Below are 23,481 nucleotides of genomic sequence, written 5' to 3'. Positions count from 1 at the left end.
GCTGGCTCATGACATCTAAGACTCTTTTCAGCAATCACCTCATTAGTTAGACTAGCTGGTGTCCCCAACTGCTTTCTTGCGACTTTTCTTTCTCAGTAACTTCGGATTTGAATATTTTATTTTATGTTTTTCTAATCTTTTTATTTGATAAAAATAGAGATCAGTATCTAAAATACACTCAAGTTACAAAAATATTAAGGAAATATATGCCGATTCCAGAATCTCATCCATAAAATTGACATTGTAGAAATCTCTAACAACTGCTTTTAATGTTTTGCTACAGTAAAGTTTGAAGTTCTTTTTGTGGTTGTTGTTGTCCATTTTTGTTTCTATGCAAGGAATCAAAAACAGGGTCTCACACATGCAAGGCATGAGCTCTACCTGATGAGAATTTGGCCCAAGTTTAAGTTCTTAAGAAAAAAATGAAAGATTGATAGATGATTTTCAGTTATTTGGAGTCTGTTTACCTTTATTTTTTAGCTATGTAAAGACTACAGAATTATTAATAAATGGAATATTCCTCAAGTATCAACTGAAATATATACAGAAATTACACGAGTAATAGCAGTTTACAAAAATGAACTCACTTCAAATATAAGATGCATATTCTCATGCTAACAGATTTAGATTTATGATATCAACTCATTAAAAATTTTTAGACTAATTATATATTAAGTGCACATTAAGTTTTTATAAAACACAGTGCCAGTTGCAACCTAAATCCTAATTTTCATTTGGAAGACAAGCTCTCTAGGGAGCAAGACTTAATTTAACAAAGCAAAAAGACATTATAGCACTGTAGCACTGCCTTCCTGTAGTTCATCAATTTGCTCGAGCGGGCACCAGTAACATCTCCATTGTGAGACTTGTTACTGTTTTTGGCATATCGAATACACCACGGAGAGTTTGCCAGGCTCTACCATGTGGGCAGGATACCCTCGGTAGCTTGCCAGGCTCTCTGAGAGGGACGGAGGAATCAAACCTGGGTCGGCCTTGTGCAAGGCAAACGCCCTACCCACTGTGCTATCGCTCCAGCCCAAAGACACTATAAATACAGAAAAACTAATTTGTCATTTTATATGTCTCCTGCCCCCGCTCCTGGCTGTCCTCACCGGGGCTCCTTGGAGGGGGGAGGGTTGCGTTTCTCCCCCTCCCCCGCCCCGAGCAGAGCCCCAGCAGCTGAGGACTCCAGAGCCAGCCACGGCCATGCTGGGACCACTCTCCACACATCCAGATGGGCCTCATGCATGAAAGAACTGGCAGAGGAATCCAGGCATGCGGGTCCCGGGGCTGAGGTCTCCAAGCCTACTCGGATTGGGACTGGGCCTTCTCCAACCAGACCCCCCATCTTCCAGTAGGTAGGCATCACACCCACCAGCTGCCGCTAGTGCCAGGTTGGTCCCATCAACGGCCAAGACACAGAGACTATAAAATCCAGCTCCCGGAAACCCACAGCCGCATTCTCAGCCACGTGACATCTTATTATCTTATTTTTCCTTTGGAGAACCTGGCAGGCTACCAAAAGTATCCTGCCCGCACGGCAGAGTCTGGCAAACTTCCCGTGTCGTACTCAATATGCCAAATACCAGTAACAATGATGGCTCTCATTCTCCTAATCCTGAAAGAGCATTGAAATGGCTCTTTTAAAATCTCAGGGCTAGGAAGAAGGAGATGCTACTGGTGCCTGCTCAAGGAAATCGAGGAACAACAGGATGATCGTGATCGTGATATGTAAATACGATAATATGTGGGTCAGGATGTGGTACTAGGTCAAAGAAAGGTCTTGAAACATAGGACCAGGGTTTGTTCTCCCAAAACTACCAGGTTATCATCTCCACAATTGCCATGATAACAACAAAATCATCTCTCTTCAAGTTTCATTTTTAAAACTAATTTAAGAACAAGTTTAAATTACTGGTATTTTAATTATTTTAGAATTAGTAAAATACACAATGTTTTAGAATTAGTAAAATACACAATGTTTTAGAATTAGTAAAATACTGAAGAACAAAGGCTTCTGAGAGAGGATGTGGGCATCTCTGCAAAAACAGGTAAAGCATGTAGGTGAGTGTCAACTTTCTCACATAAAAGAAGACAGAAGCTTTCCCGTGGTTTTGGATTATAAAAATGATTACCAAGCAGCTTGTATGTTAGGAGGTGAGGAGATGAAGAGATAACAGGGACAGTGGTGAAGGGTACTGATGGTGGGGTACAGTAACTTTATAAATCAATGCCCTAAAGTTTATCAGTATTTCTTGGTATTTATTGTAGACAGTTATATAAATCAGAATGAAAATTAAATATTTTTAATAAAAAAGTTTTGAGTGTTATTTTTCTTACTGCCAACATTATTATCAATCTATTAGATTCCCATTCTGCTTTGTAGCTCATTTTTTAATATGATGATACATGACAATACCAATAGAATTAGATATTAGCCATTTAACTTTTCTTTCAGCAAGATTCTCAAATAAATAAACCCATAAACATTACCTTTTACTCTTTATTTACAAAATACAAATTATAAATGAAATGATCCAAATAGGAGAGAGAGAGAGAGAGAGAGAGTACCACAGGCAGGGCACTTGCATCGCATGCAGCCAGCCAACCCAGGCTGGATCCCCTGCACCCCATATGGTCCTCTGAGGAATATCAAGAGTAATTCCTGAGTTCAGAGCCAGGATTTATTCCTGAGTACTGCAGGATATGACCCTTAACAGAAAAAAAATTATATTAATAAATCAGGGTGTATGTATAACTCAGATCTCCTACTTTTTAAAAGTTCTATTGGAACAAAACCAAAGGAAATTTTTTTTGTCTTACTTTTTTTTTAAATTTTTATTAGTGAAACACCATTAGGTACAGTTGCAGACTTACAAATTTTTGTGCTTGGGTTTCAGTTATACAATGATCGAGTACCCATCCCTCCACCAGTGCCCATTCTCCACCACCACGGGTCCCAGTATCCCTCCCACCCCCCAACCCCCTATCCCACCCTGCCTCTGTGGCAGGGCACTCCCTTTTGTTCTCTCTCTCCTTTTGGGTGCTGTGGTTTACAAAAGAGGAATTGAGTGGCAATCATGTTGAGTCTATAGTCTACTTTCAGCACACATCTCCCATCCTGAGAGGATCTTCCCAACACCCTTTATTTGGTGCTCCCTTCTCTATCTAAGCTGCCTTTACCCCTAGAGTGTGTGACTGGCCTCCAAGCCATGGAATAAACCTCCAGGTATTTATCTCAACTATTCTTGGGTGTTAGTCTCCTATTTTGTTACTTTATGTTCACCAGATGAATGCAATCTTTCTATGTCTGTCCCTCTCTTTCTGACTCATTTCACTTAGCATGATACTTTCCATGTAGTATCACTTGTATGTAAATTTCATGACTTCATCCTTTCTAACAGCTACATAGTACTCCATTGTGTAGATGTACCAAAGTTTCTTTAACCAATCATCTGTTCTCGGGCACTCAGGTTTTTTCCAGATTCTAGCTATTGTAAACAGTGCTGCAATGAACAAACAAGTGCAGATGTCACTTCGACTATACTTTTTTGCCTCTCCAGGGTATATTCCCAGGAGTGGTATTGCTGGGTCAAATGGCAGCTCAATTTCTAATTTTTGGAGAATTGTCCCTATTGTTTTCCAAAAGGGCTGAACCAGTCAGCATTCCCACCAGCAGTGAAGAGACTGGCCCACATCCAAAAGAACAAAAGCAATCGATGTTGGCATGGATGTGTTGAGAAAGGGACCCCCAAAGGAAATTTTTGTGTCTTAAACAGATATGCTAATTCTGAGAGTAATCTGAACAACCATGCAGAATCTAAAATAAATCCCAAACAAATACCATTTTCTATTTTCTTATTTTCTATAAGCAAATAGAGTCTATGCACTAGACTTTTAAAAAAGACAACCCACTATAACAATTATTATATTGTTATTATTCTTATTCAGTGACTTAGTGAAGGCTTACAATGTGACAGAAACTGTGCTTTTATGCTGATTATTTCAGTTAATTCTCTTAATAACCCTATCAGGTAAATAGTACTACAAACTTTCATCATTAGAAGACTAAGAGTCAGATAAATTATGCAAATTAGTCTTAAGTAACACACTGAAGACTGAGGAGATTAAATACAAAGATTGTAAATCCAAGACAGTTGGAACTACAAGAGTTTTCTGCTGCCCAGAACGCAGAATGACACAAACCTTCAGGTCATGAATTCACTCAGTTCTGAGCATAAGATATATACTGAGTTTGGATTTCAAACACCCAACGATTTTCAAACACCCCATACTCAAGGACAAATTTATAAAACATAAATTACTGTGTTATTTCTTCATCTTTGAATCTCTAGTACTCAGCATGATATAAATGTTCAATAAATGCTAAGTGAATGAACACAATTTTGTTATATGTTTTCATAGAAGTACTCTTCAAGGAAAATGGCAAATGTGTTCAGTTTCAAGAAGCCATTGTAGTGAGCTATTTTCCTCTGCTCCAGTGTATTAATTATTGCTCCCTTTTATAACTAAAAGCTAGTATTTTTTTCTACATATAGGTGAACTATATCCACTAGAGACAATGATAACAATCAAAACATACTTATTTGCATAGAGAGGGAGCATGTGATTTTGCTTGATTTAAATGTAGCTGAATAATAAGATGATGAGTGATTCAAATTGTCAGAAAGCGATAATGTTCACTTAGAGAGTTCATAACCTTAAAATGAGTTTTGGAAGACGCATTAAAAGTATTTCTCTAAAGGACAGAAATTTCTCAACATGTGGCACTGAGTTTGACACTAAGAGTAAATGGTTGCCCTCTACTAGTAATGCTTACTCCTAGCTTGCTGAGAGAGTTTCACATTTTCAATAATGGATTAACATCTTTTTTATTGTTAAAATCACTTAGCAATCAATGATCACAAATTGACTTTTATTGATTTTTCTCTTAATTCTATTTGCCATGTCTTTAAGTTTTGATGGAGCACGCAATATGACATAAATCTGTTGTATGCTTACCAAGATGGCAGGCTTGCAGGTTGAGGGAATGTGGAGATATTTGTGGACGGAAGAGAGCACTGGTGCGGGGACTAGTATTGGAATATTGTAGGCCTAAAACAACTCTATTATGAACAACTTCATAAGTCATGGTATCTTAATAAAATAAATTTTTAAATAAAATAGAAAACCTAAAACCAAAATGGAAAAGAAAGTGATAATACTCAACCACAAATCTGAATTAAAGCTTATGAGTTTCAGTCTTGGGTATGGTAGCTTTTAACAAGATACAATTTTAATAAAGCAATTGAAAGAATAACCTAGTAGCAGAACTTACCAAAACAAAATGCTTTTAAACTAGCTTAATTTTTTTATGCTAGGATCATTTTGGGAACAAGAAAACAGACATAGGATAAATTCTAAATTTATGACTTCCAGTTTCTAAAAGTTCAAGAGAAAGAAGTCAACTGTTCAGCTCTATTAAATCTGACTTTTTTCAGCTCTATTAAGACTGACTTTTGGATTACTGGCCTAGAATAACCTATTTTTAATCAATATTGCCATGAGTAATGTACTAGTCTTCTAATAAAGTTCAACACATCTCTAATAACCAGTAACTAGGAACCTGTATAAACTATGTAAAAGTTATTATTTTTCTTCTATTATTATTTTCTTCTTTTAGCATTGCAGTCTATTACTTTTTAGTAAGCACTCATCTCAATTCATCTAAGTTGGTATTTGTAATTTTGAATGTTCTATAAAATAAAATTAGCCTGGTCTTAATGCAATTCTTCTAATCTACTATATCTGTGTTTAAAAATACCCATTAAAAAAGAGTATTTGACTGTGAGGTATTTTTTAAGAGGTAACACACTTAATGGCTTTTTATTGTCTCTGGTACATTTTCATCAGTATCTTTATCTGTCAAATTTCATTTACTTTAAACAAAAAGGACTTTAAAAGAAAAGGCACTCATATTGGTGGGAATGTAAATTGACGCAGTCTCTATGGGAAAAGGTATGCTGACTCTTTTAAAAACATTAAAAATACCATGTAATCTTGATCTTCTACTCATAGGCATTTTTCTGATGTATATGAAACCACTTATTTGAAATGATATTAGCACCTATGTTAGTTGCAGTGCTCTTCACTATAGCCAAAACATGGAATCAACCTAAATTCCTAATTTAAAAGAGTCTCCTAAAAGACAGGACAATTTTCCAGCATGTGGCACTGAGTATGACACTAATTAACAGTGCAAATGTTTGCCCTCTTCTAGATTAAGAAATAGGGCCAGGAAGAATGTTCAAGTGGCACAACACATATTTAGATACTTAGCATGTTCTAGGCTCAAAATTCTATTTCTGGTACCACTTGGCCCACTGAATTTGACCAAGTAAAGCCCTGGTGGGGACTGGGAATCAGTAGGAGTGTCCTGGTCCCTCCCCAGTCCCACACAGTCCAGTATGATCCTATTAAAAACAAATTTTGAAATAATTCAATTTTTTAAACATTTTTGGTAGAACTTTAAGCTTACCACACTGTCAGAATTTAGAATGCTTACACACAACCATTCTAGTTTTTATCTTTGCTTTTTTGCTTTCTGGTTTTTTTGTTTTGTTTTGTTTTGTTTTTGCCAGGCTGGAGCAATAGCACAGCGGGTAGTGTGTTTGCCTTGCAAGCGGCCAACATGGCCGACACAAGTTCGATTCCTTTGCCCCTCTCGGAGAGCCCGGCAAGCTACAGAGAGTATCTCTCCCGCACGGCAATGCCTGGAAAGTTACCTGTGACGTATTTGATATGCCAAACACAGTAACAATTGTCACAATGGAGACGTTACTGGGCACACTCAATCAAATCGATGAACAGTGGGAGGAAAGTGACAGTGACAGTTTTTTTGCCACACGTGGTAGTATTCAGGTCACTCCCTGTGGTGCACAGGTGCCATATTCCATGCTAGGGATTAAACCTGAATCTGCCACTTGTAAGACAAGGGTTTTATCCCCTGTACTATCTCTCCATCCCCCCAAATTGCCACTCTATCATCTGAGATGCAATTTATCACTATATTTAGTTAAACATGTTCACTGATTTTTTTAAAATCATTTAAAACTGAGTTTTCCAATGGACTTGTATAGTAAAGTTACAGGCTATAAAATCAATACCCAAAAGTCCATGGCTTTCCTGTACGCGAATAGTGAAAGAGAAGAAAGTGACATGAAGAAAACGATCCCATTCACAATTGTGCCCCAGAAAAATCAAGTACCTAGGAATCAGCTTAACTAAGGAAGTAAAGGATCTGTACAAAGAAAACTACAAAATGCTACTTCAGGAAATAAAAGAGGACACAAGGAAATGGAAAAATATCCCCTGTTCATGGATCAGGAGAATTAACATTGTCAAAATGGCAATACTTCCCAAAACACTGTACAAATTCAATGCAATCCCTATTAGGATACCCATGAGAGTCTTCAAAGAAATAGAGTAAACACTCTTGAAATTTACATGGAACAATAAGCCCCCACGAATAGCTAAAGCAATTCTTGGGAAAAAGAAAATGGGAGGAATCAACCTCCCTAACTTCAAACTCTACTACAAAGTAGTAATAATTAAAACAAGATGGTACTGGAACAAAGGCAGAGCTGTAGACCAATGGAACAGGGTTGAAAATACTGACATCTTCCCCCAAGCATATGATCATCTAATCTTTGATAAGGGGGCAAGAAAAGTGAAGTGGAGCAAGGAAAGCCTCTTTAACAAATTGTGTTGGCAAAACTGGACGGCTACATGCAAAAAAGTGGGCTCAGATCTCTGCCTAACACCATGTACAAAAGTAAGATCAAAGTGGATTAAAGACCTCAACATCAGACCGGAATCCATAAGGTACACTAAAGAAAAAGTTGGCAAAACCCTCCATGACATTGAAGCTAATGGTATCTTCAAAGACATCACGCCACTGGCCAAGCAAGTGAAAACAGAGATACACGAATGGGACTACCTTAAACTAAGAAGCTTCTGCACCTCAAAAGAAACAGTGACCAAAATACAAAGACAGTCTACAGAATGGGAAAGGATATTCGCTGAATACAGAATACACATCCGACAAGGGGTTGATATCAAGGATATACAAAGTACTGGTTGAACTCCACAAGAAGAAAACATCCAACCCCATCAAAAAATGGAGTGATGAGATGAACAGAAACTTTCTCAAAGAAGAAATCCGAATGGCTAAAAGGCACATGAAAAAATGCTCTGCATCATTAATCATCAGGGAGACACAGATCTAAACAACAATGAGATATCATTTCACACCACAGAGACTAGCCCACATCCAAAAGAACAAAAGCAACTGGTGCTGGCGTGGATGTGACGAGAAAGGGACCCTCCTTCACTGCTGGTGGGAATGCCAACTGGTTCAGCCCTTTTGGAAAATAGTATGGACGATTCTCAAAAAATTAGAAATTGAACTTTCATTTGACCCAGCAATACCACTCCTGAGAATATATCCCAGAGCGGCAAAAAAGTATAGTCGAAGTGACATCTGCACTTGTTTGTTCATTGCAGCACTCTTTACAATAGCCAGAATCTGGAAAAAACCTGAGTGTCCGAGAACAGATGACAGGTTAAAGAAACTTTGGTACATTTACACAATGAAGTACTATGTAGCTGTTAGAAAAGATGAAGTCATGAAATTTACATACAAGTGGTACTACATGGAAAAGTATCATATTAAGCGAAAAGAGTCAGAAAGAGAGGGATAGACAGAGAAAGATTGCATTCATCTGGGAAACATAAAGTAACAAAACAGGAGACTAACACCCAAGAGTGGTCGAGATTAGTACCAGGAATTTTGCTCCATGGCTTGGAGGTCAGCCACACATGCTCGGGGGAAAGGGAGCTCAGATAGAGAAGGGAGCACCAAATAAAGGATGTTGGGAGGATCCTCCCAGGATGGGAGAAGCATGCTGAAAGTAGACTATGGACCAAATATGATTGCCACTCAATGCCTTTTTTGCAAACCACAACACCCAAAAGGAGAGAGAGAAGAGAGGGGAATGCCCTACCACAGAGGCAGGGTGGGATGGTGGGGATGGGGGGTGGCAACAGTTAGGATCCGTGGTGGTAGGAAATGGGCACTGGTGGAGGGATGGGTATTTGATCATTGTATAATTGAAACCCAAGCACAAATTTTTAAGTCTACAACTGTACCTCATGGTGTCTCACTAATTAAAAAAAAATAAAACTGAGTTTTCTCTGATCTGATCTATATATTTTGAAGGATATTTTGAAATATATTTATAATTATTTTTAGAGTAATGAAACCATTACTTGTGGCTCATTTGGGGGGTCATGGCCAGAGTTACTATGGATTATTCCTGTCTTTGGACATAGGGGGCACGCATAGGTGCTTAGCAGAACATATATATATATATATGTATATAACCATATATATATGACCCAAATATATACATATGTATACATATATATTTGGGCCACACACAGTGATACTCAGGGCTTACTCCTAGTGATGATCGGGGAACCAGATTTGGTAGATAAAATAGTACTGGGAGACAGAGACTAAGAGACTGAAAGAGAGACAAACAGACAGATAGACAGACAAAGTACCTGCCCTAGAGACAAGCTGGGGAAAGGGTGGAGCCAGGGAAACTGGATTCATTGGTGGTGGGAAATGTACACAGAGGGAGAGATGGGTGTTGGAACAATGTATGATTGAAACCCAACCAAGATCAACTTTGTATCTCTGTATCTCATGGTGAATCAATTAAAAAAAAGAAATAATAGTAACTGTAGTCAACCACATGTAAGACAAACATACCCCACCCTACCCAGTACTATCTTTCTAGCCCTAAAGCATCCTGTAAATAAAAATACCCACAGGGGCCAGGAAAACAGCTCAAATGGACCAATCACACAACCCCCTAAGCATCTCTGAGAGCAAACCCCTCCCCAGCAACACTCTGGGAGAAGCCCATAAGTACTGCCAGGTGTGGCCCCCAAACAAATTAATTGAATTAAAATCCCATAGAATCCCAATTTAACCAATTCTCCCTTAAGCATTCTGGAAGCAGATGAAGGAATTCACTTTATTCGATTTATTTATTTGGTTTGGGGGCCATTCCCAGCAGTGCTTAGAGTTTACTCCTAGCCCTGTGCTGACACACCATTTTTTTTATTTTTATTTTTTGACACACCATTTTAAACAGATAAAATAATGTTAAGCTAACCAAAAACCGGGGCTTTGTTTCTCAAATCTGAAACTTCTGAAAGTAAATTATTACATCATTAAAATTCCTACACAATTACACTACATTGATTTTACTACAGGTTTGAGCAATGTGCTGGCTATTGGATAAAATCTTATTTATAAATTGCCGGTTAATCTCATCACATTTACTTTTAGTTCCTTATTATCATAAGATGCAAATCAATCTTAATTAGAGGAAATCTCTTATTTGGTAAAAGATTTTAATCACAGGAGGGGGGAGAGGAGGCAATCAGTACCTCAAGCCAGATGATGGGACCATGCCTTTTAAACAAAGGGGAAGAATTCTTAACAAGATGATACAATTTACTCAATTCAGCAAATTAGTTTTCTTTGGTTCTGGGTTGTAATCTAAATGTTTTCTTTCTAACTTCAAATATGGAAGTTACTAGGTCTTTTGAAACTACGTTCCATTCATAAACCACCAGCAGCACAAACAATAAATCACTTTTCCCTTCCCTCATGCACGTGCGTGTGCGCACACACAACACACACACACACATACACATACATACAAGTCTGGCATATGAGATTAATTGTTGTCTTTAAACTGCAGAATTAATACAGTAAGAAGAAAAAGATAAAAATCTACCAACTAGGCTGCGCTGCCATCCTCTCCATGTAGTCTTTAGCCATGTCCCGGGCTTCAATGTTCTCAGGATACAGCACACAGAACATTGCCAAGGCACCTAAGTTGTTGCCATAAATTTCATTCCATCGGGCACTGTATTCCTTGGGATCCCAGGGAGGAAGGTACTCCAAGGGGCTGGTCAGCATGGCGTGTACAGCTTCTGTGATCCTGGCAGCTATGTGCTTGTGTGAGCTGGTGGCCCTGAGCTGTAACTCAGACACCTCTGATCTGGAGAAGAACAGCATTGGGTGGCTGTCATAGTTGGCATTGGTGAACGGAATCATGACTTCTGGATTCTCGTCAGTGATATAAGCGGACACAAAGCAAAACAAATATATGAAAAACACACTGGGAGCCCCCCGTGTGTGAGTCCTCATCGTGGCATAAGATCTCCAAATCTCCAAGGCAGCCAAACCATCTTTGAAAGATCCTACAGGAGAAAAAAAAAGAAAAGGAAAATGTGTCAATCAAAGGGAATATTGCGTACTTAAAGGAAGCACAGTCAGTGTCAACTTCAGCTGCATGAAAGAAAACTAAGCATTGAGAAACAAATCTTATTCATTTAGATTTTTTTAAAGATACAACAAAAATGCCTGAGTAATAAACATACTGAAACCTCATAATTTAAATAATAAGTTAAACACAACACACCAAACAGATATTCATTGTGGAGAGAAGTTTGGACTTGGGGAAACAATATCATTAAAATAGGTTCAAATAAAGAACACAAACTCTCTTTGGCATTCTTCTAACATTTTTTCCACACAACCAAATTTAGATGTTATAGTATCTTTTAGACATTAACCACAATAACCAAAGGCTGGTAGTTACATGTTGTCTGGGAATCTAAATGGACGTTAAAAAAATATTAGAAAATGTTGTCTTTCCTAATACTCTCTTCCTTTACTCTTCTACACACTTTCTAACATTCTACATTCTACATTCTGAGCCAGGGATTAAGATCAATATGCCTATCAGAATGTGAACAGACATAATATTATGAATAAGGCAAATTATGCTCTTTGTGCCAGTACAAGGTGGGGACAGACAAGATAAAAGTAGGGGAAACTTTTGCCAAGTCTGTGCCTTGGCTGGGCTGACATCAGCAAGTCTGCACTGAAAGATCAGACGCAGGGCCGCTGGAAGTAGAAGCCGACATGCCTTCATTCAGAAAATAAAATCCCAGAATCAAAAGACTGAAATAACATGTGTGCACTTTCCCTTTACTATCTAAAAACTTCATTTTACACGTGGGATTTCAGTGTCATTAGGTAAGTCAGAAATTTAAAGGCGGCTTACATGTTTTCTTAAGGACTTAACTTTCTTAAAAATCCTTTTTTTAAGCTACAAGTTAAAGAATGTCTTTCAAATGTAGGAACATTAAACACACACACACACACACACACACACACACACACTCACATACAAACACATACACAAAGAAAACCTCAGCCTAGTCTACGTCCAACATCTGGGATAAAGCAGGCATAAAATCCCCCAGAGGAAAGTCAGGGAATTCTTAAAATTCTTCAGGGGGGAAAGGTTATAGAAAGCAGACCAGCAAAAAGACACTTTTATGTAAATAATGAACAGTAGTTTTCAATTATTAAAGAGAGAAACCAAAGAAGAAAAATTAGCCTCCCAAGCTGAACGCAAACTATTTTTACAAGGAAAAACTGCCTCATACCGTTCAAAAGAAAGAAGACTAGAAAGAATTTAATGCACCTAAATGATTAATTCATATCCTCAACTTACAGTCTCAAAAAAAAGTAAATATAGCAAAAGGCATTACTTGAGGATGCTACCATAAAGTGTAGTATTTCTCATATATCTGAATGTACTTTAGACTATCTATACAAAACTCAAAGGCAGTAGTTTTGCAACACCATTTTTGATGTACCACAAAAGTGGAACAGGTGATGAATTAAATAAATGAACATAGCCATGTTAAATACATAAAATAGAAATAATTCTTGGACTCTATCCGTATTATGTCTAGCACCCAAAACTTCAAGGCGGTTGGCTGGATCCTGCAAGGTCAGAGACTGCGCCAAAAGAAATAATCTTCCATAGTTATGTCTGTACAGGGGTGTGGTGTCAGGCAACCCAGAAACATGGCTGTGTCTGAAGTAATATTCAGTTTCTCCTTCACTTCACAGTCATGATCAGGTTTATCTCATATGCCTTTTAGAGCACCATTTTTCAAGTCTATATAATTAAATCACTGAAAGTCTCATTTTAGATGCAGTAATCAATGCTACTAGCATTATGTGTGTGGGTAGGTGAGGGGTGGTGTGGCAGAGGTTGATGTTAGGTACCCATGTTAATATAAGAAAGTTTTTCCACATTAAGTGATCCCATTGAATTTAAGATCTCTAAACTCTCCGGTTCTGAATAAGCAGTTCAAATTCCAGGTGTGTAGTGGGTAGCTTTGATTGTAGGGAGACTGGGAAAGAATCTAAGTGGAAAATAGATTCCTCTCTCAGATTCTGTACACATTCCCCAAAGGTGGCTAGAGCAGATTTGTTTTATTTTTTTCTCCTCCAAGCAACTGTGCCTCAACTCAAAGAAGGAGTCACTGAAAAGCCAGGACTGAGCCCAAAGAATCCCTCCCAATGTGAGTTTGCAGGCACTTCTGCCATATTGCTTCCAGTTACATAGATGTGCCTGAATATATGTGTTTTAATTCATTTATTTTATCTTATTTTTATAGTTATTCACAATATTCGATTCATTTAATATCCAAACACCAATCCCACCACCATTACGCCTTCCCAGCACCATATTTTTATCATGAACCCCAAACCCTGCCACCAAAGCAGAACTGATATTTAAACAAGAGGAACTGATCTCAGTTTACAGGACCTCATCACCATCTTATATGAGGATGATGCCATTTCAGTGTGCTAATTGATACTGAAAGTCTTCTCCTTACTGCTTCAAATTCAAATGAGGGTGGCTGTGATTTTCCAAAGACAAGCGCAGGCACGCGCAGGACTCCAGCATTTGGTGGCTAAGAACCGTTTCCCTGGCTGGCCCATGGCAATGGACGGATGAATGGATGAAGGACTAGGGGAACGGAGAAACAGGGCCTGGGCCCCAGACTGGTTGGTAGCCAATTAATTTCTCTCTCCTCCCCAGCGTAGTCCCATCTCTTCCAACAGCACAACTGCAGTCGTAGTTTTGGTCATAGTCCCAGTCATCATCATGGTTCCATCATCCTAGTTCTTGTCATCATTTTTCTAGTTCCTTCTTTCCCCTTACAGCATAGTTATATAGAAATCATGAAGGGTGGGGGTACACCTCGGTGGAGTTGAACATTGTCATAACAACAAACAGAGGTAAATCAGCACTCTAGATTACTAGGAGATCCGCTCAAGGTCAGGATTCCATTCAGAGTGTGTTGCTTTCTCCTTTCCTCAGCTGGTAATCCATTTAAACAGTCATAAGGCTGGAGCAATAGCACAGTGGTAGGGCGTTTGCCTTGCACTCAGCCAGCTGGCCAACCCAGATTCGATTCCTCCGCCCCTCTTGGAAAACCCGGCAAGCTACTGAGAGTATCTTGCCCATATGGCAAAGCCTGGCAAGCTACCTGTGACGTATTCGATATGCCAAACACAGTAACAACAAGACTCACAATGGAGATGTTACTGGGCCCGCTTGAGCAAATCGATGAACAACGCGAGGACAGTGCTACAGTGCTACAGTGAATTTACTTCTTATAATATTTCTAGTCATTTTGTATGAACACAGTAGCACTGTCCTGTCCTCCCATTATTCATCGATTTGCTCGCGTGGGCACCAGAACATCTCACAACAAATTGTGACACTTTTTAGTATTTTTGGCATATCGTATACACTACAGGAAGCTTGCCAGGCTTTGCCATGAGGGCGAGATACTCTTGGTAGCTTGTTGGGCTTTCTGAGAGAAAACACCCTATCCGCTGTGCTATCGCTCCAGTCCATGAACACAGTAAGGGATCTATTAAACTTGAATGTTGGCTCTTCCTGAGGACATCTTGCTATATATATTTCCAGACCACAGTCCTCCAGCCAGGTTAGTCTTTCCTAACCCCAACAGGTCCTTATTCAGGTTCTTCTTTTTGGGTCATTAAAGAGTTTGTTCCAGGTCCGTGCTCTTAACTTATACTTCTTATGGCACTTAGCTTGTCCCCTTTTAATGCCAGGGTAGTTTATAGCTTGCCCTGGGTCCGTCCTATTCCTTAGTCAGGACCCTCCTTTTGGGGGCGTTAGGAAGTAAGGGCAACTGAGGCTTAAGTCAGGTAAATATGATGGATGTCCAGGAATAAGTATTATTTGGAGTCAATTAACTTCCATGTTACAAAGCATAACATAAATTGTCTTCCTCTATCTATACAAAGGGACATTGCTAAATAAACCATGCAAATGACATAAAGGAAAGAGAAAAGCAATATAGGATTATTAGTGCTTGATGGAATTGGATGTGCCCCAGGGGCACTGTTGTGGGAGTAACTCAATAAACCTAAGCTCCCTGTGGGAGGAGCAAGGATAACCCAATGTTATCCAACAGGTGACAGGGTGACAAGGCGTTTTTATCACACATTGAAAACTAATTCTTATTGAAACTCCATATGAACCACTGCAGAGTTCATAGGAATTCTGTACTATAATCATCTGTACAGTATAGTACAATATAGTACAATTCTGTACTATAATCAATATAGAGGAGAAAGGCACTGACAGAGGTACATGTTGTATGTTTTCTTCCATATCAGTCAATGTGTCCCATACTCACTGTTCTCCCAACTTAAGGCCTTTGTGGACCAAGGAGTTTATTTCTTCTGTGTATACCTTGTGTATTGCTTCTTCTGTGTATGGGCTGGAGCGATAGCACAGCGGGTAGGAAGTTTGCCATGCACGCAGCCAACATGGCCGACCCGAGTTCGATTCCGCCGCCCTCCTCGGAGAGCCCGTCAAGCTATTTCGCCCGCACGGCACAGCCTGGCAAGCTACCCGTGACATATTCGATATGCCAAACACAGTAACAACAAGTCTTATGATGGAGATGTTACTGGGCCCGCTCGAGCAAATCTATGAACAACGGGAGGACAGTGACAGTATTTCTCAAGACAAGTTAAAGCGAACCACAGAGGGGGTATGGTGCCGTGAGCAGGTTAATGTGTACCTGTGAGGTGAGTACATCAGCAGCCTGATGGCACATCAGACTTTCAGATACCCCCAAATTGCTGCTCTGCCTTTGGCCAGACCCAAAAACTTGGGGCAAAGTTTACCAAGAAAGTAAATGGCCAAAAGTTAGGTATGTGGGAGACACACCCACAAACCATCTCCAGCTCAGCTATATAATTGGAAGCATGGCCTCTCTGGTTCCTGATCGAATTGTTTAACGGCCAAGATCCCAGAGACTCAGAAACGAATCTTGGAACTCAAAGGCTTTTGGCAGAAACACATCCTGTTCCTGCAGTAGGTTTCTGGCTCTGGGCCACTCCAGGTGGGAATAGGTTTCGTGCCTTGGCCTGATCCCTCTGGCGGCCCGGTGACCACCATCTTCTAGAGGCCACTGGACAGTCAGGTTTGGGCATGCAGTGACGAGACACATGGGGCCTCACCAGATGGGGGTGGAACCGGCCCTTTCTCCCCATCCCAACGAGACCCCGAGCCACCGCCTACAAACGGCCTCTCTGGCTCCTGATCAAGTTGCTTTATGGCAATGATCCCAGAGACTCAGAAACAAATCTTGAAACCCAGCGGCTTTTGGCAGAAATGCATCTGTACCATATACAAGGTGGCCGCTGCCTCAGAGCTTATAGGAAAGCCATTTATGAGCCGGCGGTGACAGGGCAAACGTACTGGCTCGTCCTTTAAGCCCTACCGAGGTCACGAGTTGCCCCCCATGAGCGGCTTTCTGGCACAGCCATGGCTCCAGAGGCAAAAGGACTTAATCCAGAGCCCAGCAGCTTGCGGCAGAAAAGTGAATGGACTATGCATTAAACTATGGTGCCATGCCTCCCTGGGAGGGAAAGGGTGTTGCTCCCTTCCGCCTTTTTCTGCCCAGCAGCAAGGTGGCCGCTGCCTCAGAGCTTACTGGAAAGCCAGGTATGAGCCGGTGGTGACGGGGCATCTGCAGTCTCATGGTAAGGGGGGCGGTACCAGCTCATCCTTCACACCCTACTGAGGTCATGAGTTGCCCCCCCACGAGTGGCTCTTTGGCACAGCCATAACACCAGATGCACAGAAACCAATCTCGTAATTATATGGCTCTTTGCAGAAATCCAAAATCATTATATGATTGTCATAACCAGCTATAGAAAACAAAGTATTTCACAATGCCTTTTCAGCAATTCTGATCGTTGGGGGGGAAATCCTAAACAATAATAGTGAATCTTTTGTCAAAATAATGAATGTAATCAATGTAGAGAAAAGTTAAGTAGAAATCATCTGCCTCACAGGCATTGGGAGGGGTGGGAGGGGGGTATATTGGGGTTCTTGGTGGTGAAAATGAGTACTGGTGAAGGGAAAGGTGTTTGATCATTGTATGATCGAGACTTAAACATGAAAACTTTGTAACTTTTTCCACAGTGATTCAATAAATAAATATAAGAAAAAAAAATAAAGTGAACCATAGAGGGACAGATTTTCTGTTAACTTTATGCCTATGTGTCAATATATATAAGGAAAAAATCTTTAAAAATATAAACAGCTAAGTCAAAAACTATTGAAATTGGTATTTGAATGACTAAAGTGTGAGAGATGTTGAAATGCTAGTGAAACAAAGGTAATTAAATACTAAAGGGTTTACCAGAACTGTCAACTCTGACTCTCTCACTCACCCTACCATAAAACATTCACACATCTCTTGAACAAATTAGTCTGTGCTTTCAAATGTCTGTAGACTATCATCCCCTAGTCTATTATGTTGCAGCCACAGCAAAACACTGTCAGCTCCTTTTTACATTTTACCCAAAGTACTTGGTCCAACTGAAAAACATCATGGCAAAATTGAAGGATCTCTTCAGTAGCCTCGCTACACAATTTACCCTCAATAAATTCTCAGGATGTTTCTTAATGATTCCAGAGAGTCCAATTTCCCCTGAAAGTCTCTCTCCATTTTTCCTTCCCATACTTGTCCTTACTCTTCAATGAAGGAATAACAAAACGTTTCAAATTTCCATCAAACCAATGAATACAATATAATCATTTATGAAGCAACATTTCCTAGGCACCCTTTTATAAAAAAAAAAGGGGGGGGGGGAGAAAACTAAAACAATAAACCTGTTATACAAAATAAATTCAGGCAGCAAGTCTTCCTATATGATATATATGATATATGTATATATATCATATATATGTGGTAACCCACTGTCTGTAGCACTTTCTTCCCATTGTTCATCGATTTGCTCAAGCGGACACCAGTAACTTTTCCATTGTGAGACTTGTTACTGTTTTTGGCATATTGAATATTCCATGGGGAGCTTTCCAGGCTCTGCCATGCGAGCGGGATACTCTCAGTAGCTTGCCAGGCTCTCTGAGAGAAATGGATGAATCGAATTCAGGTCGGCCGCATGCAAGGCAAATGTCCTACCTGCTGTGCTATTGCTCCATCCCATAATAACCCAAATTTTGCATAATGTTTAACCAAGTCAAGTGGCATGAAGCATTTTAAGAGGCCAAAATTCTAACTGTCTTAAATAGGTTCTTTGCAAGCAACAGTATGTGTAGATTGTTTTGCTTCCATTCTGGTTCCAATAATCCATTGCAACAACAGCAATTGCTGACACAGGAGAGAAATTTTGTGTGAAAAGCTCTGCACATATTTTATCTTTTATTTTACAATAACAATATGGGCAAACAATATTAAGAGCTACTGAAAAACTAGACTAGTACATCCAGTTTCAAAAATGGTACGTGTTTCCAAATGCCATGGTAACATTTATAAACAAAACACATGGTAGTACAAAAGTTCCTTCAATTTTTCTGACCCCACAAAATTTAAAAGCTAGAAATCAACCTACTTAAAAAAACACAGAATGTGTAAAGATGAAATAGAGAAACCACCCTATTGAAAGTAAAACAAGTTCCAGTTAAGATGGATTGAAAATCCTTTTATGTGGGCCAAGTCTAAGGCACACAGTGCCATGGTTAATAGCATGGGTGTAGAACTGGAAAGAAATGGATAGAAATCCCAGTCCTACTGTCCGCTACTTTTGCTGTCTACCACTGATTTCTGCTTTCAAAGTTTCAACTTTCTCATTCATGAAATGGTCCCAATTTCAAGGGACAATTAAATATCTGATGCATTTAACACAGAACCTAACCAAAAGGAAAAGGTGTATAAGTCATTTTTAATAATACTGAAAATGTTTTAGACATGGAAGAATTTATTTACCTATCTATAAAATATTTTATTTGGATGAAACTATTTATAGGTAAAAGAGTGAGAATCAGAGATGTTAACTGGCTATGGCAAGGTAATGCCACTTCTTAGAGACTTAGCTGAAATCCAATACAATGTTCCTAAACTCTTTGACTCATCATTCAAGGTAAGATTCTCACTGAGAGCAGGGAAAACACCTGACCCTTAAAAGTTTCAAATACTTTATTATTGCAAATAATAATGATTATATAAACTATTTGCTGATTTTGATCACTTCTCAAGTATAGTAATTCTTACTGTACAAAAAGTCACTGCTTCTTGTGTTCTTTTGGAAAAAGGACAGTGACACAACAGAAGTGGGACAATCTTCATTGGAGAGTAATAAGTTGGTATTGTGGGATGAGTATAGGAACAATCAGGGAACATGTGCTGTTGTTGCCAGTGTTGATGAGTTAACCTCAGTTCCAGTGTCTGGTCTTGCTTAATCAATGTCATCAGTATCTCAGTTGGTCATCATGGGAAGTGCTACTTGATGTACACTAAACCCCTCCACCCAAATAGCACTGCACTGTAGCACTGTCCTCCTGTTGTTCATCGATTCTCTCGAGTGGGCCCAGTAATGTCTCCATTTTGAGACTTGTTACTGTGTTTGGGATATCGAATACATCACGGATAGCTTGCCAGGCTTGGCTCTGTGAGCGAGATACTCTCGGTAGCTTGCCGGGCTCTCCAAGAGGGGTAGAGGAATATAAAAGTAAAATTAGGGTGACAACATACTTATTTACAACAAATCAACCTATTAAGCAGGTGAAAAATAATTTCCAGATTCTTCAGAAAACTACACAGGATGTAAAATGATTAGATAAGTAACTGGTAAACAGGTATCAGAAGAAAAGCAGTGAGAAAAACCCTGGACTTGGACCAATTCAATCAATTAAGATCACTGCACTTGAAAGGAGGCTGTACTTTTTGTATCACTCAAGGATGCATGTGGCATATCATCAAAAATATTTTTTACTGAGTTGCAGTGGCATTTCAGAATGAAGTGCAAAATATAAATCTACTCTGATCCTGCCACCATCACCACCAAGCTAGCTCAGACCAACAGTAAGTCCTCCAGTTTGACCGATTTGATAGGTGGGACAAATTGTTAATTAAATGATCAAGACAGTTAAATAACCCCCAAATTAGCACACATTACCACAAAAGGACTAAAACAGCCAGGTTTACCAGCAACTGCGTGTTTCCTTCTCTGATCTATTTTACTATTTAATGATGAGAAATCTATTTTGAAGTATTTGAGAAACATTTGCCATGGTCTCACAAATAGTACTTGGCTGTTTCCATATATACGGGTTAATGGAATGTACACATCGTTTAAGCTCGCCTCACTTTACTTTGAAATTTTATTGAAAGTATAATTAATTTTCTGCAAAAAAATTAAATAGATCTAAAATAAAGCCTTATACAGCTTTGGTAAATATTATAGGAAGTAAATCACATTGTTAAATATGTCAAATCCTAAGAAAACATATGGCTTCAGTACTATACAATCATTCCCTAAACTGATACTTTCTGACATTTAAGTCTTTTGACTCAGTTTTAAAAAAATGAAAATTATAAAAGCCAAGATTCCTAAATCAAAAATGGAAATTTCTTTTATCGAGGCTTATTTTTTCTTAATTAAGAGTGAAATGAAAAAGAAATCTCTCCCCTCAAGTCATTTCCAAACACAAACCCGCAATATGAAGTTATAGCTCACAGAATTTATACACTACTACTGAGAAAGTAATTACAACTCTGAGCCCACACAGCAAAACCACAATGTATAATAATACTGCTCACCATCTTCCCACTAACACTAGAGAAACTTTAGGTTAGATTTGTAAGTGAAGTTCTGTGCAAAGAACATTTATATATTGTACTCAAGGAAGTTTTTGTGAAGATGCCACTTTCTCATAATATAATCTGAACCATATTTTCTTTCTTATACCAACAGGCACAACTATAACTTCTTCATATGAGAAGAGTAATTATTCTAAAGTATACTTAAAATGACCATAGGGATTTCCTAATTTCTAGTCTAAAGACTTTGCTTCCCACTGAACAGACACTATAAAATAAGTAGTTTAGTGGCTAATAAACTAAATGCATAATTAAACATTAGAGTTTTGCCTGGAAATACAAAGCGAAAAATGTTAAGATCCATGGTTTGAAAGAGAAGCAGTGTTTTGAATACACAAAGGAAGTAAAATCCGTTTCATTTTCAAGGCAGCAAAGAAAAAGCAGAAGTGGAAGGGGAGATATACAAAGCTACTGATGACACTATTAGAGTGTTTCATTTTTAAAAAAGTTCTTTAATTATAAACACTAAAAAAAAAATTTTAATAGTGAAATAACCAAAGATTTTCTGGAAGCATCAAGAAGATCAGCCATGCCTTTCTCAGTGGTAGCTATAACCATTAAAATGCTCATTCACATTATCAGTCACTTAAAAGTAAAACATAAAAGAGGACATCAACAAAGATAGTGAACTCAACAGCTACACACCACAGTTAAATTAAACCAGTAAATGCTCAAGAAAACTAAAGGTTTTCTACCACCACACTAAGGCAGAGAGGTGAGAGTGTAGAGAGCCTGCAGGGAGGTTAGAGTGACTTTTCTTCAACACCGCAGGACTTTGAACAAGAAAACTAACCAATTTCCCTCATATAAAATGAAGATAAAAAGTGTTAGTTGTCTCATAGAGCCAGTGGGAGATTAAAGAAGATAACACCTATAAAGCATGTACCACTTTATGATAATAAGCTTTCCTTCCAAATTCCAGTTATCATTCACCACGGAATACGATTAGTGGTTGAGGGCACAAACTGGAGCCAGACTTCCTGGGTTTGAATTCCACTGTCACCACATCCTTAGCTCTCTCCCCAATCCCTCTGTAAAAACGGTTAAAATACAAATACCTTTCTCATAGGTTTTGGTGAAGTCTAAATGACCTAATATACTTGAAGCATTAAAAGGATACCTCAAACTTATAAAGCGTTTAATAAATGCTCTCAGACATCCTCCTCCTCCTTTCCTCCAGAACACCAAGGTCAGTCTAATAGAAAGGAAGTGTGCCATGACACCAGCAGGAAGCACTCACAGAACTATCATTCACAAAAAGTTATTTTTAAAGAGGCACAATGCATTGTGTGTTCATAACCTTGCATGCTCTTCAGAAGCCTAAAAATATCAAACATTTTGACAAATATTAAGTATTTGCTGCCAAGAGGTTTCTCCTTCCTGCTCAACTGCACGTTAACTTTCTAGTTACAAATTCTAGCAACTAAACATATCTGAGGAGAAAATAAATATCCAAATCAAATGGTATTATTTCACCAACATAGAAAGATAGAGCTTAGTGATGCATGATAGTAATTTCACAGAATCGAGAAGACTTCTGAAACAGAGAAACATGAGTCCAAGTGAAGCTTAAAAGATAAAAACGTTTTCTAAACTTACACTTTTAAAACTCTTATACTTGTTTGAAATATTGTATAATTCCCACACAATGTCAATATACAATAACTTTAGGTTGGTAATGTAACGCCTTAAATCATAGATAAAATTTGCTTATCCTTATTTCTGTAATCAAATTGCCCCTTTGGATTTCTTTTCTTACCAACTGTAATGGTTAGATTTGTGTATAACCCCATGATTTAGGCTAAATGCATTTCTGGATGTATCTTTGAATGGGGTTCCACAAGAGATCAGTCTCTGACCCAACAAACTGAGTAAAGTAGATTGTCTCCCCGAAGTGGGTAGGAGTCATTCTATCTGCCAAGGGTTTTAATGAACAAAAACGTCAGAAAATGGGAAATCCTTCCTTCCTTCCTTCCTTCCTTCCTTCCTTCCTTCCTTCCTTCCTGCCTTATACCTTCCTGTCTTCCTGCCTTCCTTCCCTTCCTTGCCTTCCTCCCTCTCTCACTTACCTTCCTTCCTCTTACTCACCTTCCTTTTTCCCTTTCCGTCCTTCTCTTTTTTCCTCCTTCCTTTCTTTTCTTCTTTCTCCCCTCACTTCCCCTCTCTTCTCTCTTTTCTCTCCTCCTCTTCTCTGCTTCTGTAGAGAACTCCTAAGAGTAATACTACGCAAAATGACCCAGGTTGAGGACTCATTCAAAATCTCATTAGAAAACTTGGTGGCCTTTC

At 38.9% G+C, this 23,481-nt stretch overlaps 1 protein-coding gene across 3 annotated transcripts in view; it reads right to left on the bottom strand.

Annotated features, from left to right (window-relative positions):
• Positions 1-23,481, bottom strand: part of DSE (dermatan sulfate epimerase) — a 79,660-nt gene that overhangs the window by 38,271 nt on the left and 17,908 nt on the right. Inside the window, exon 2 of one of the 3 annotated variants that reach the window (XM_056125073.1) lies at positions 10,878-11,346. The exons of 1 other annotated variant lie outside the window; for it this stretch is intronic. In XM_056125073.1, coding sequence (XP_055981048.1) covers positions 10,878-11,293 — 416 coding nt within the window. In that variant the 5' untranslated portion in view covers positions 11,294-11,346. Of the gene's footprint in view, positions 1-10,877; positions 11,347-23,481 lie in introns of those variants that run through there. One more of the 3 variants, XM_056125074.1, reaches the window with a different exon arrangement.

The sequence above is a fragment of the Sorex fumeus genome, unplaced genomic scaffold (assembly GCF_029834395.1).
Source record: "Sorex fumeus unplaced genomic scaffold, SorFum_2.1 ptg000054l, whole genome shotgun sequence".
In the NCBI taxonomy this organism is placed as follows: Eukaryota; Metazoa; Chordata; class Mammalia; order Eulipotyphla; family Soricidae; genus Sorex; species Sorex fumeus.
The sequence above is the reverse complement of the archived record's forward strand: the minus strand, read 5'-3'. Positions and strand labels throughout refer to the sequence as shown.